General features: G+C 43.9%; 1 protein-coding gene across 1 annotated transcript; it reads right to left on the minus strand.

Moving 5' to 3' along the window:
• Positions 1 to 3,724: 3,724 nt before the first annotated feature.
• On the minus strand, positions 3,725 to 11,859 carry LOC139374684 (polyadenylate-binding protein-interacting protein 2B-like). Its single transcript, XM_071115743.1, has 4 exons — positions 11,680 to 11,859; positions 10,312 to 10,478; positions 5,437 to 5,610; positions 3,725 to 4,714 (listed from the first exon to the last, which is right to left on the minus strand). The coding sequence occupies exons 1-4, from the start codon at positions 11,684 to 11,686 to the stop codon at positions 4,658 to 4,660; spliced, it is 405 nt and encodes a 134-aa protein (XP_070971844.1). The 5' UTR covers positions 11,687 to 11,859; the 3' UTR covers positions 3,725 to 4,657.
• Between the last annotated feature and the right edge of the window lie 2,820 nt (positions 11,860 to 14,679).

Here is a 14,679-nt window from a genome sequence, read left to right on the forward strand (position 1 = left end):
TATGAAACACTGTTCTATACCCATAGCCACCCAGTCTAACCTCATGTGCCTAGGTAGGTCCTATAGAGACATAACAATATATTAAACACTGTTCTATACCCATAGCCACCCAGTCTAACCTCATGCGCCTAGGTAGGTCCTATAGAGACATAACAATATATTAAACACTGTTCTATACCCATAGCCACCCAGTCTAACCTCATGCGCCTAGGTAGGTCCTACAGAGACATAACAGTATATTAAACACTGTTCTATACCCATAGCCACCCAGTCTAACCTCATGCGCCTAGGTAGGTCCTATAGAGACATAACAATATATTAAACACTGTTCTATACCCATAGCCACCCAGTCTAACCTCATGCACCTAGGTAGGCTTTCTATCACCAGCCTTATGTCCCAAATAGAACACTAATGTGTGTGTATATATATATATATATAGTGCACTACTTTTGACCAGAACCCTATAGGCACTATATCGGGAATATGGCTTTGGTCAAAAGTAGTGCACTATATTGCAAATAGGGTGCCATTTGGGATGTACAACCTGCATGCACCTAGGTAGGTCCCATAGCCACCCAGTAGGGGGAAACATAATACTCAACACCATCCACCCTGATCCTAGATCAGCACTCCCTACTCTGAGACGCTTTAATACAGGCCGAGCTACCACCATCCACCCTGATCCTAGATCAGCACTCCCTACTCTGAGACGCTTTAATACAGGCCGAGCTACCACCATCCACCCTGATCCTAGATCAGCACTCCCTACTCTGAGACGCTTTAATGCAGGCCGAGCCACCTACTTTGTTGAGAGCCTGTTGGCCAAACCTCATTGGCAATAACATGTTAAACTTGTGACGTAGGTGCAGTATGAAGCTGTATATGGGATTATTCATAATAACTCTCATCCACGTGTGTGTAGGGCTGCCATTCAACGGTGTGACCACCTACAGCCAGAGTTACACACACTGGGACAACCCGTCCACACTGAGAGGCCCGCAGTGCATCCTGCCTGAGGCCACACTCAACTGGTACAGTACATCACATCCACATACCGACACGGATTGAAAGGAGGGATCTGTTCATACTTACTTACCTAAGGCCATGGTGCACAGGCCATGGACGACTCCTCTCCTTCGCACTCTGTTCAGGACAGTCTCTTCCAGCTCGTTCCACCTCATGCCATTTTTCTTGCATCTGTCTCAAGCTCCTGCAATCTGTTCACTGCGATAGATAATTACTGCAGACTACTACAGGGCAGATTACATAGTGATTCACACATACAGTGATTCATAGCAATCCCCTTCACCCAGCAACCCATTAACAGTCAAGTGGTGCTGCAGAGGTTATGTCCATCAGATAGTCTGGCGTCTGTAATAGCCAGAGGTAAAAGTGATGTCACAATAAACCCAGTTGGGGAGTATTCTGGAATTTTAGCAGCTCCACCGCTACTGCTTATACCTGTCCTCCAGACCTTCAGATCTGCAAACATTGCTAGATTATCTACCCCCTAAAAAAACATAGCTAGATTATCTACCCCCTAAAACAACATAGCTAGATTATCTACCCCCTAAAAAAACATAGCTAGATTATCTACCCCCTAAAAAAACATAGCTAGATTATCTACCCCCTAAAAAAACATAGCTAGATTATCTACATAGCTAGATTATCTACCCCCTAAAAAAACATAGCTAGATTATCTACCCCCTAAAAAAAACATAGCTAAATTATCTACCCCCTAAAAAAACATAGCTAGATTATCTACCCCCTAAAAAAAACATAGCTAGGTTAGGGCCGATTTATGACAGACTTTAATATGCTTCACCATCCATCCAGGAGGGCCTGGGTGTCAGAGTACCAGGACCGGTACCAGGGCCCTGATCGCTACGTCCCTGGGCAGAGGAAGCCCCCTAGCGGCCTGAAGGAGCCCTGCACCACCGAGTACCAGCCTGGTGCCCACACCGCAGACCAGACCCGAGGACACATCTGCTCAGAGTATCAGAGGCACTTCACTAAGAAGGTAATATCCCAAACGGAACCATATTCTCTTCGTAGGGCACTACTTTTGACCAGGGCCTTATGGTGCACTTTGAAAATAATGTTGTGACAAAGACCCAGTTTCAAGGCTCCCTATTAGAGTAAACATAAGGCTGCACTTACACACCACCACACTAGACACTCCGTAGAGGCTGTGACTTTCACCTCGTGGTGCACAGAGGGCTCTGCACAGAGATTGAGATTTACATGGGCCCTTGCTATCCGGAATCCACGGGACGTCCCTACCCCATTAACGTTTACATTTCAAATCGTATTGGTCACATACACATATTTATGTTATCGCGGGTGTAGCAAAATGCTTGCTTTCCTAGCTCCAACAGCGCAGTAGTATGTAGCAATTCACAACACACACAAATCTTAAAGTAAAATAATGGAATTAAGAAATTAGGGTGAGCAATGTTGGAGTGACATTGACTAAAATACATTATATGCATATGAAATGAGTAAAACAGTATGTAAACATTATTAGTGACTAGTGTTCCATTATTAAAGTGACCATTGATTCCATGTCTGTGTATATAGAGCAGCAGCCTCTAAGGTGCAGGGTTGAGTAACCGGGGTGGTGCAGGGTTGAGTAACCGGGGTGGTACAGGGTTGAGTAACCGGGGTGGTGCAGGGTTGAGTAACCGGGGTGTTGTTGGCTAGTGATGGCCATAACAGTCTGATGGCCTTAGAAGTTGTTGTTCAGTCTCTCGGGCCCAGCTTTGATGCACCTGTAGTGACCTCACCTTAGCGGGGTGAACAGGCTGTGGCTCAGGTGGTTGATGTCCTTGATTTTTTTGTTGGCCTTCCTGTGACATTGGGTGCTGTAGGGGTCCTGGAGGGCTGGCAGTATACGCCCGGTGATGCATTGGGCAGACCCCAGGAGATCCCTGCGGTTGTGGGCGATGCAGTTGCCGTACCAGACGGTGATACAGCCCGACTGGATGCTCTCAATTGTACATCTGCAAAAGTTTGTGATGGTCTTAGGGGCCAAGCCAAATTTCTTCAGACTCTTAAGAGTTTGAAGAGGCACTGGTGCGCCTTCACCACACTGTGTGGTTGGACTATTTCAGATTGTCAGTGAACTTCAAGCTGTTCAGCTTCTCCACTGCGTTCCCATCGATGTGAATAGGGGTTTGGTGTAGTGCGAGTGCCAGTCTTTTTGTACCATCATGCAACCTCACCGTCATACCATGTTTGGCTTCACAATGACAGCACTGGTGTTGACAAGATGACAAACGGATCTGGGATCAGGTTACACTTGCAGTATAAACCCAGCCCAACAATGAACAACTGATAACTTCAATAATTTACAGAGACAGTTGAGCAAAAGGAGGAAAGACAATACAATTCATTATGTTGTTCCTCTGGTTTTGCTGCAGAACTACCCTGGCCTGTCCAGACCCAAGACCAGCCCTGCGTACAGACAGAACAGAGACAACTGACCTAAACCATCTTCAGGATTAGACCTGCATAGTCTCTATTCGATGTTCAACCTGACAAAGGTTAATAAAAAAACATTTGAAATGTATTTTGACAATTCAGAGATACTTGTTTGTGTCGACATTATCAAACCCACAGCGTGATCTTTTGAGGGGTCCTTTAGCTACGGTAATGACAGGTTACTGGACATGTAATAACAGAATCAAACCTGTATATAGAACAATGAACAAGACACCAAAGTCCCAGAGGGTACCTGATCTTTATTCCATCATACTTTGTCCTCGTTTGTTAATGCAAGTAGCACACTGTGACAGGATTTCAACTCAAGTTTTTACATATCAACCAAATGAAAAAAGGAAATTGTTGCCATGGAAATCCCTCGCAGGTCAGCTACGCCCCCGCAGCCAAATCCCATCCAATCCTTCTGTACACTGCAGTCTGTCCATCTTTCGCCAAGCCTACTTCGCCCTACACACTACCTAAACTAAAACCAGCCTCCGAGGAAAAGAAAAACATCCAGAAAGGAGAAAAGACAAAAAAAGGAAACTGCAACAATGATCAGGGGAGAGACAAATCTCCAGCCACGATCACCACGACGACAGATTCACACGGCTGCACTTGAGATTGAGGAGAAAGAACAAAAATAAACACCAAACTTTCTACGCAGATCTGACCTCCTGTTCTGCCGTCTGTCCAATAAGAACATCTTATACTGATGGCCCCTCCCATTCTGTCCAATAGGATTATTTTATACTGATATGGCCCCTGCCCACCCTTCTCCCATCACTGCCCCTTGCCTAGTTAACCACATAGGAACAAAACGGAAATAAAAGGCTGCGTTCCCCTACTCAGACGGTGCTGACGCATTCCAGATCTTACAACTCCTGAATAGGTATTTTATTTAATAGGTATTTTATAAAAAACACATGTCATAGCAATCTGGTGCCCGACGGCACAGTAGATGACTTGGCACGTAACCATAGGTTGATGCATGCAACGTCTGAGCAGGGGAATGCGACCAAAAGCTTATTGAAGAGTATACCCCAGCCCACCCTCCAACCCCACCCCATGTACCCCACACAGCCCAAAAGCAGGCGAGTGCAAGGGTGTCTGCTGGGAAGCCAGCAGTCACAAAGAGTCTTTATGAGGGTTCCCCCTACTGGCGGGAGGACCCTAGTATTTCATTCCTGGAACAAACTCCTTCGCCTCTGGGTTCAAGCTGCTCTTGCGCTGTAAAAAGAGAGGAGAGATTTAGTATAGGAGCATACAAAAAAGGACCCAGACCTGTATGAACAGGTAAAAATAACAGGGCCTCAACATTAAAAACGGACAAGAGGAGACGGTTTGGATTGTAACACGCACCACAGGATAGTTTCTCCAGCTGATGGTCGGTTCCCTGCCAGATTAACCCTAGTCCCAGACTAAAAACCTATTTTAATGGAGAATTTCCTTTCAGCATGGTCTTTAGTCTAGGACTAGGCTTAATATTTTTTGGGGAAACTGGGCCAAAGAGTAGGAGCGGTATCATGTGTGCTCAAACAACTGGAGAAGAGAGACCGTCCCTAAGAGTAGAGGTATCGTGTGTGCTCAAACAACTGGAGAAGAGAGACCGTCCCTAAGAGTAGAAGAGGTATCGTGTCTGTGCTTGAACAACTGGAGAAGATGGGCTACCTACGGTATCTAGGTACTGAATGTGGATAACGCTCCACAGCAAATACTTTTCAGGCTTTTAACTCTCAGGTTAACTCTAAGGGACAAAATATGAATCCTTGTCCTGGACTGAATAAAGAATCTCTGTCGAACATGCTTTTTAGTCCAGGATTCAACTTTGTGTCTGGGAAACTGGCCCTATAAATACAGTGACGTTTGGTCGACGACGCTCAGACATGCTGCTCGTGTAGAGAGACAGATTGTGACACATTCTGACGGACAAACATTCTGACAGGACTTACCGCGAGTTCATCTGCGTTGCCGTTGGAGACAGATAGCCCGTTGAGCTGTTGCTGAATCTGCCCCACCCCAGGGGCAAGGTCTCTGGCGGGGATGAACCAATCCTGATCCTCCTCTTCCAGCATTTCCTGGAAACAGCGTTCTAAGAACTCCTGTTCCAGAAGCTCCTCCTCCACCTGGGATGACCACACAATAGGGGAAGAATAGGGCTGGATTACAATCAGCAGTAGATGATTATTTCTTAATATGTCTTTCCTCATGTCCTCTACCCTTGCCTCCTTCTCAAAGCACTGGAGGGCAGCCCAGGTTCGAGGCGAGTGTACAAAACATTAAGAACAGCATTAATTTGCCGGGGCAGGGGCTTTACAAGGTGTCCAAAGTGTTCCACAGGTATGCAGGCCCATGTGGACCACAATGCTCCAACGTAATATGGGTTCTATTTAATTTTACACCATTTGAGCTAGAGACGAGCCTTTTCTTTGCTTTAAAGCTGGAAGCATGACTGTCAGAAATCCGTTTTCCCCCTATGGCACTGCTGAGTGACAACTTGCAAAGCCTACTCAGATTGGCCTATGCTGCTGGTTACACCAGGGATGAAGAGACAATGTATCAACTTTGCTCACTCTGCGGGCTGCTCCAATGTAACAGAAGACTGATAAGGGTCTACATCCCTGATCGCCTGCTAAATTATATTTTAAAAATGGATGGAAAAAAATAGATGTGCAGGAAGAGCGGACGAAGAGAATCAGGTGAGTGACGGCTGGAAGGGGATGTGGGCCATGCGGCTTGCTGATCAGAGCTGATATGAACATTATCGGACCCGTCGCATATAAGGACCGGCGAATACAATAAACTATTTGAGATAAAAACTCAGCAAAAAAAGAAAACTGTCCTCTCACTGTCAACTGCGGTTATTTTCAGCAAACTTAACATGTGTAAATATTTGTATGAACATAAGATTCAACAAAAACTGAACAAGTTCCATAGACTAACAGAAATTGAATAATGTGTCCCAGAACAAAGGGGGGTCAAAATCAACAGTCACTATCTGGTGTGGCCACCAGCTGCATTAAGTACGGCAGTGCATCTCCTCCTCATGGACTGCACCAGATTTGCCAGTTCTTGCTGTGAGATGTTACTCCACTCTTCCACCAAGGCACCTGCAAGTTCCCAGACATTTCTGGGGGGGAATGGCCCTAGCCCTCACCCTCCGGTTAAACAGGTCCCAGACGTGCTCAATGGCATTGAGATCCGGGCTCTTCGCTGGCCAAGGCAGAAGACTGACATTCCTGTCTTACAGGAAATCATGCACAGAACAAGCAGTGTAGCTGGTGGCATTGTCATGCTGGAGGGTGATGTCAGGATGAGCCTGCAGGAAGGGTACCACATGAGGGAGGATGTCTTCCCTGTAACGCACAGCGTTGAGATTGTCTGCAATGACAACAAGCTAGGTCCGATAATGCTGTGACACACCGCCCCAGACCATGATGGACCCTCCACCTCCAAATCAATCCCTCTCCAGAGTACAGGCCTCGGTGCAACGCTCATTCCTTCGACGATAAACGCAAAACTGACTGTCACCCCTGGTGAGACAAAGCCGCGACTTGTCAGCGAAGAGCACTTTTTGCCAGTCCTGTCTGGTCCAGCAATGGTGGGTTTGTACCCATAGGCAACGTTGTTGCCAGTGATGTCTGGTGAGGACCTGCCTTACAACAGGCCTACAAGCCCTCAGTCCAGCCTCTCTCAGCCTGTTGCGGACAGTCTGAGCACTGATTGGGGGGGATTGTGCGTTCCTAGTGTAACTAGGGCAGTTGTTGCTATCCTGTACCTGTCCCGCAGGTGTGATGTTCAGATGTACAGATCCTGTGCAGGTGTTGTTACACGTGGTCTGCCACTGCGAAGACAATCAACTGTTCGTCCTGTCTCCCTGTAACGCTGTCTTAGGTGTCTCACAGTACGGACATTGCAATTTATTGCCCTGGCCACATCTGCAGTCCTCATGCCTCCTTGCAGCATGCCTAAGGCACGTCCACGCAGATGAGCAGGGACCCTGGGCATCTTTCTTTTGGGGCGATTTTTTCAGAGTCAGTAGAAAAGCCTCTTTAGTGTCCTAAGTTTTCATAACTGTGACCTTAATTGCCTACCGTCTGTAAGCTGTTATGTCTTAACGACCGTTCCACAGGTGCATGTTCATAATTTTTTTATGGTTCATTGAACAAGCATGGGAAACAGTGTTTAAACCCTTTACAATGAAGATCTGTGAAGTTATTTGGATTTTTTACAAATTATCTTTGAAAGACATTGTCCTGAAAAAGGGACGTGTCTTATTTTTGTTATATTTTATTATTACTGAAATTATTAAGAAAACTGACAGGTGCCAGTTGGTTCTTTAGATCAGTCGGGCCGAAAAATGTGGTATTATCATATGAAACAGTAATACGGTATTCTAAAAATGTTGGTGTCATAAGTATCATGACGTTTTGGTACCGTGGTACTGGTATATGACACTACTCTGAATGGCACACATACACAATCTGTCTCAATAGTCTCAAACTTCAAAACCCCTTATTTAAGCCGTCTCCTCCCCTTCATCTACACTTATTGAAGTGGAATTAACAAGTTAAATCAATAAGGGATCATAGCTTTCACCTGGTCAGTCTATGTCATGACAGTGCATGTCAGAGTAGAAACTACAGCATGAAGTCCAAGGAACTGTCCGTAGATCTCCAAGATAAAATTGTGATGAGGCATATACAGTGCCTTGCGAAAGTATTCGGCCCCCTTGAACTTTGCGACCTTTTGCCACATTTCAGGCTTCAAACATAAAGATATAAAACTATTTTTTTGTGAAGAATCAACAACAAGTGGGACACAATTATGAAGTGGAACGACATTTATTGGATATTTCAAACTTTTTTAACAAATCAAAAACTGAAAAATTGGGCGTGCAAAATTATTCAGCCCCCTTAAGTTAATACTTTGTAGCGCCACCTTTTGCTGCGATTACAGCTGTAAGTCGCTTGGGGTATGTCTCTATCAGTTTTGCACATCGAGAGACTGACATTTTTTCCCATTCCTCCTTGCAAAACAGCTCAAGCTCAGTGAGGTTGGATGGAGAGCATTTGTGAACAGCAGTTTTCAGTTCTTTCCACAGATTCTCGATTGGATTCAGGTCTGGACTTTGACTTGGCCATTCTAACACCTGGATATGTTTATTTTTGAACCATTCCATTGTAGATTTTGCTTTATGTTTTGGATCATTGTCTTGTTGGAAGACAAATCTCCGTCCCAGTCTCAGGTCTTTTGCAGACTCCATCAGGTTTTCTTCCAGAATGGTCCTGTATTTGGCTCCATCCATCTTCCCATCAATTTTAACCATCTTCCCTGTCCCTGCTGAAGAAAAGCAGGCCCAAACCATGATGCTGCCACCACCATGTTTGACAGTGGGGATGGTGTGTTCAGCTGTGTTGCTTTTACGCCAAACATAACGTTTTGCATTGTTGCCAAAAAGTTCAATTTTGGTTTCATCTGACCAGAGCACCTTCTTCCACATGTTTGGTGTGTCTCCCAGGTGGCTTGTGGCAAACTTTAAACAACACTTTTTATGGATATCTTTAAGAAATGGCTTTCTTCTTGCCACTCTTCCATAAAGGCCAGATTTGTGCAATATACGACTGATTGTTGTCCTATGGACAGAGTCTCCCACCTCAGCTGTAGATCTCTGCAGTTCATCCAGAGTGATCATGGGCCTCTTGGCTGCATCTCTGATCAGTCTTCTCCTTGTATGAGCTGAAAGTTTAGAGGGACGGCCAGGTCTTGGTAGATTTGCAGTGGTCTGATACTCCTTCCATTTCAATATTATCGCTTGCACAGTGCTCCTTGGGATGTTTAAAGCTTGGGAAATCTTTTTGTATCCAAATCCGGCTTTAAACTTCTTCACAACAGTATCTCGGACCTGCCTGGTGTGTTCCTTGTTCTTCATGATGCTCTCTGCGCTTTTAACGGACCTCTGAGACTATCACAGTGCAGGTGCATTTATACGGAGACTTGATTACACACAGGTGGATTGTATTTATCATCATTAGTCATTTAGGTCAACATTGGATCATTCAGAGATCCTCACTGAACTTCTGGAGAGTTTGCTGCACTGAAAGTAAAGGGGCTGAATAATTTTGCACGCCCAATTTTTCCGTTTTTTTGATTTGTTAAAAAAGTTTGAAATATCCAATAAATGTCGTTCCACTTCATGATTGTGTCCCACTTGTTGATTCTTCACAAAAAAATACAGTTTTATATCTATGTTTGAAGCCTGAAATGTGGCAAAAGGTCGCAAAGTTCAAGGGGGCCGAATACTTTCGCAAGGCACTGTATCTGGGGAAGGGAATATGGAACTACCCACTCTGCCTAGAGCTGGCCGTTCGACCAAACTGAACAACCGGGCAAGAAGGGAGAACCTGCCAGAAGGACAACAGTCTCTACAGCACTTCACCAATTTGGGCTTTATGGGAGAGTGGCACATGACAGCATGGCTGGACTTTGCAAAAAGGCATGTGAAAGAGAGCACAAGGCAAACAATTCTGTGGTCTGATGGGAAAAATGTAACTCTTTGGCTGCCGCTCCCCATCTAACTTAAACCTGCAAGGAAGAGCGAACATGCCCCTTGATCCTGACAGTAGAGTAACCTGATCCTAGATCTGTGTACAATGCCAGGCAATATCTATCCAGGGCAACATTCCTCACCTTTTAGTGTGTGTGTGTGGTCTGTACATCTGTGTGGGTGTCCCTCTGTCCATCACCGTGTCTGTATGTCTGTGTGTGCACCTGTGTGCATACGTACATGTGTATGTACATAAAGAGTGGTCCTAAAAATCACTGACCTGTCTGTTGTAATCCTCCTCGTTCTCCATCCACATGTAGTCAGCGAAGGGGTTGTTGTTGTTGCCCACCTCTCCCTCCTTGTGCCCGTTGGCCACGTTCTCTTTCCCGGGGGCACTGCTGCCGCCTGGTGTTTTCGCCATCTCAGGACTGTTCATCTCCGCAGGCTCTGTAGGGTTAACGATTTCACACATGCATAAATGGCAACCCACTTTAAAATGAGGCAAATGGCTTTCAAATTGAGCGTAAAGCTCAGCTTGGGTAAACTGAATAAATTACATGTTTAATAAACACTAAGGTCAAAAAACGTACATAAACATAAGAGTAGAAAGTTAAACCGTTATCTACCCACACATGAACAAATGTATATTGCCAAAACGCAAATAAAGTCCATACTTCATTATTTTACTTACTACTTGCTAGTGTGATACTAGTTAAAGTAGACCAGAGTAGCGAGTCAGTGGCTGCGCTTATAGCTGACGTGGATACAATTACTAGCTAGCCAGTTCCTACCGTTATAACTCAACAATACCTAGCTAACGCGTTACCTGTATCGTCAGCATTGAAGGATGCACATGTCACGAGAAAAAATGTGATGACAAACCCCACATGGAGCGAGGCCTACCTGCGTGTCACAGCTGCAACAAGCCAGCCAGACAATTAGCTAACTGGAGTAACGTTAGTTACAGCTAACATTACCGTTCATTGCAACACAAATCCTATTTTGAGTATTGGCAGTTTGCTAGTGAGCTAGTTACAGTAGCTAGCTTACTAGTTGGTAAACAACGTTAGGTAGTTTGCTAGTTGGTACACAACGTTAGCGAACTACGTAGCTAGCGAACTCAGAAAACTAGCACGGACTAGCTAACTAGACAGCCAACTTAAAGCAGCCTGAAAATAATTTGTGATATAAAAGGGTTGTAGTTTCGACTAAATTTACTGTAGCCATCAAGTCACTGATGAAACGAGTTATTTAAGTTAGCATTCACTAGATAACTAACACATCGTGCAATCACCCTATGAAAAAGGCTTTGGCATACTAACGTTACTAGCGAGCAAGAAAGCTACTTGGCTAGCGAGCTTGCTAACTAACTAACTTGAAATATATAAAAACACGCATATTGGATCAAACTTGTCTAGCAAGCTGTTTTTGATGTACAGACTGAATGTTACGTCACATGTAACTAGCATAGCCTTCTTACTACCTTGGATTGTCTTTATAGCTAGCTATAAAACTGTTAGCTGGTAGTGGTAGAAACAAGCTAAATCAAACTTAGCTCGAAGGCTAACAGCGTGACATGCACACACGATTCAGGTCAAATTGTATCTGGAATGCACAGCAGCCAGTAGCGCAACAAAAACGTAGCTACCTGGCATCGTTGGATAAATATTTAAAGACCACTCGATATATCTTCAATGTTTGACAGGGCAATTCGTCGACTTTACAGCTAATTTGCTATCAAGCTAGCCAACCCACTACATTCCATCAAGACGCTCACGGGGGACTTCCGTTTCGTCGTTAAATTCCCCCAGCCCGCTATATCAGTCGTCATATACCTACCTCAGCGCATCAACTGAGAGGTTGATGTCATGGGCATGCGATTATTTTTCTTTTTCTTTATTTTTTATTTAACCTTTATTTAACTAGGCAAGTCAGTTAAGAACACATTCTTATTTACAATGACTGCCTACCAAAAGGCCCCTGCGGGGACGGGGCCTGGGATTGAATAATAATAATAAATACAATATTAATATAGGTCAAAACACACATCACAACAAGAGAGACAATACAACACTACACAAAGAGAGACCTAAGACAACATAGCAAGGCAGCAACACATGACACACAACAAAACATGGTACAAACATTATTGGGCACAGTCAACAGCACAAAGGTCAAGAAGGTAGAGACAACAATATATCACACAAAGCAGCCACAACTGTCAGTAAGAGTGTCCATGATTGAGTCTTTGAATGATGAGATTGAGATTAAACTGTCCAGTTTGAGTATTTGTTGCAGCTCGTTTCAGTTGCTAGCTGCAGTGAACTGAAAAGAGCAGCGACCCAGGGATGTGTGTGCTTTGGGGACCTTTAACAGAATGTGACTGGCAGAACAGGTGTTCTGAACAGAAGATGAGGGATGCAGTAGATATCTCACATAGGGGGGAGTGAGGCATAAGAGGGTTTTATAAATAACCATCAACCAGTGGGTCTTGTGACGGGTATACAGAGATTACCAGTTTACAGAGGAGGACTTGCTGGTGTGTGTTGGATCATTGTCCTGCTGCAGAACCCAAGTGCTCTTCAGCTTGAGGTCACAAACTGATGGCCGGACATTCTCCTTCAGGATTTTTGGATAGAGAGCAGAATTCATGGTTCCATCAATCACAGCAAGTTGTCCAGGTTCTAAAGCAGCCCAAGACCATCACTACCACCACCATCACTACCACCATCACTACCACCACCATATTTGACTGTTGGTGTGATGTTCTTTTTCTGAAATACTGTGTTACTTTTACGCCAGATGTAACGGGACACACACCTTCCAAAAAGTTCAACTTTGTCTCATCAGTCCACAGAATATTTCCCCAAAAGTCTTGGGGATCATCCAGATGTTTTTTTTTTTGCCAAAAGTGAGACAAGCCTTTATGATCTTTTTGCCATGGATGACATTTTTGCCCAGTCTCTTTCTTATGGTTGAGTCATGAACCCTGACCTTAACTGAGGCAAGTGACGCCTGCAGTTCTTTAGATGTTGTTGTGGGTTCTTTTGTGACCTCTTGGATGAGTCATCGCTGTGCTCTTGGGGTAATTTTGGTAGGCCTGCCACTCCTGAGAAGGTTCACCACTGTTCAACACTTTCTCCATTTGGGATAATGGCTCTCACCGTGGTTCGCTGGAGTCCCAACACTTTAGAAATGGCTTTGTAACCCTTTCCAGACTGATAGATGTCAATTACTTTGTTTCTCATCTGTTCCTGAATTTCTTTGGATCGCGGCACGATGTCTTGCTTTTTGAGTTATTTTGGCCTACTTCACTTTTTTCCCTTAATAAATACAATTATCAATTAAAAACTGCATGTTGTGTTTACTTGGGTTATCTTTGTGTAATATTTCATTTAGTTTGATGATCTGAAACATTTAAGTGTGACAAATGTGTAAAAAATAAGAAATCAGGATGGTGGCAAAGACTTGTTCACAGCACTGTAGTTGCTGTAGTTATAAACAGATAAGATAAGCATTCCTGCAACATTGTTTTGTTGAAAGACAAATTAAGTGAATTGATTGCACCCAAATTGGCCATTTACATTTATAGGATACCTATAATATTCAATAAACATAGTACCCTACATTAGATTTGGACTAAACTTCTTCTTAACAATGATTAAAATGTGAGGAATCCAAATGAACGGTAAAAAAGCCACCCACGGAACCCCCAAAAACCCACACCAAGCCCACCCCAACGGCCAGTATACCTGATTCGTTCTCTATGTCTGACAAGTAGTACAAAGCTGTGGCTAGTAGTATTGTGTCTTCACAGTATTTCATGCATCCTCTGTGAATTTGGTGATGGTTATTTTCCCCTGTTCAGAGAAATCAGTCATTGAAGTTTCTAAGTTTATGTATCATCATACAACCTAATATTACCCTGTTCTGGTGCTGTTCGTAATATTACCATGTTCTGGTGCTGTTCCTAATAATACCATGTTCTGGTGCTGTTCCTAATATTACCATGTTCTGGTGCTGTTCCTAATATTACCCTGTTCTGGTGCTGTTCCTAATATTACCATGTTCTGGTGCTGTTCCTAATATTACCCTGTTCTGGTGCTGTTCCTAATATTACCCTGTTCTGGTGCTGTTCCTAATATTACCATGTTCTGGTGCTGTTCCTAATATTACCATGTTCTGGTGCTGTTCCTAATATTACCATGTACTGGTGCTGTTCCTACTATTAGTTGAAAAAGGTGTGAAGAACCCCCACTCAATGTTAATTCAAGGCTGAACCTTCAAATGATAATCATTTATAAATGCAGAGTGAATAGTTAAAATTAGAACAATGTATTTGCCCAAAGAAAACTAAGAACTGCTTTGAGGGCTACTCATTTTTCATGTCATTCTTTCACTTTCTTTCTTCATTGCATCTTCTATTGTGGTGATGTTGCTACATCCCAAATCATATTGGTGACCAGTTGCAGTGGTTGGTTCCTTGATGGTGCAGATGATGCTTGTTTTTGGTACACAGCATGTGTCCTCTCTGTTTGGCCAAGAATAGGATCTTGCTGGATAACTTGGACGGATTCATTTCAACTTCACGTCCATGTTTTTATCATCCACAGCATCGGCATTTCCAATCCAGCACTCATCATCATAG

This window comes from Oncorhynchus clarkii, chromosome 19 (assembly GCF_045791955.1).
Source record: "Oncorhynchus clarkii lewisi isolate Uvic-CL-2024 chromosome 19, UVic_Ocla_1.0, whole genome shotgun sequence".
Lineage (NCBI taxonomy): Eukaryota > Metazoa > Chordata > Actinopteri > Salmoniformes > Salmonidae > Oncorhynchus > Oncorhynchus clarkii.

Bases quoted from the DNA above. Each gene is read 5' to 3' on its own strand.
- LOC139374684 (XM_071115743.1), bottom strand. The intron at 5,611-10,311 runs GTCAGTGATTTT...TGGTCATCCCAG, and splicing joins AGGAGGATTACAACAGACAG to GTGGAGGAGGAGCTTCTGGA. The intron at 4,715-5,436 runs GTAAGTCCTGTC...CTCTTTTTACAG, and splicing joins GCAACGCAGATGAACTCGCG to CGCAAGAGCAGCTTGAACCC.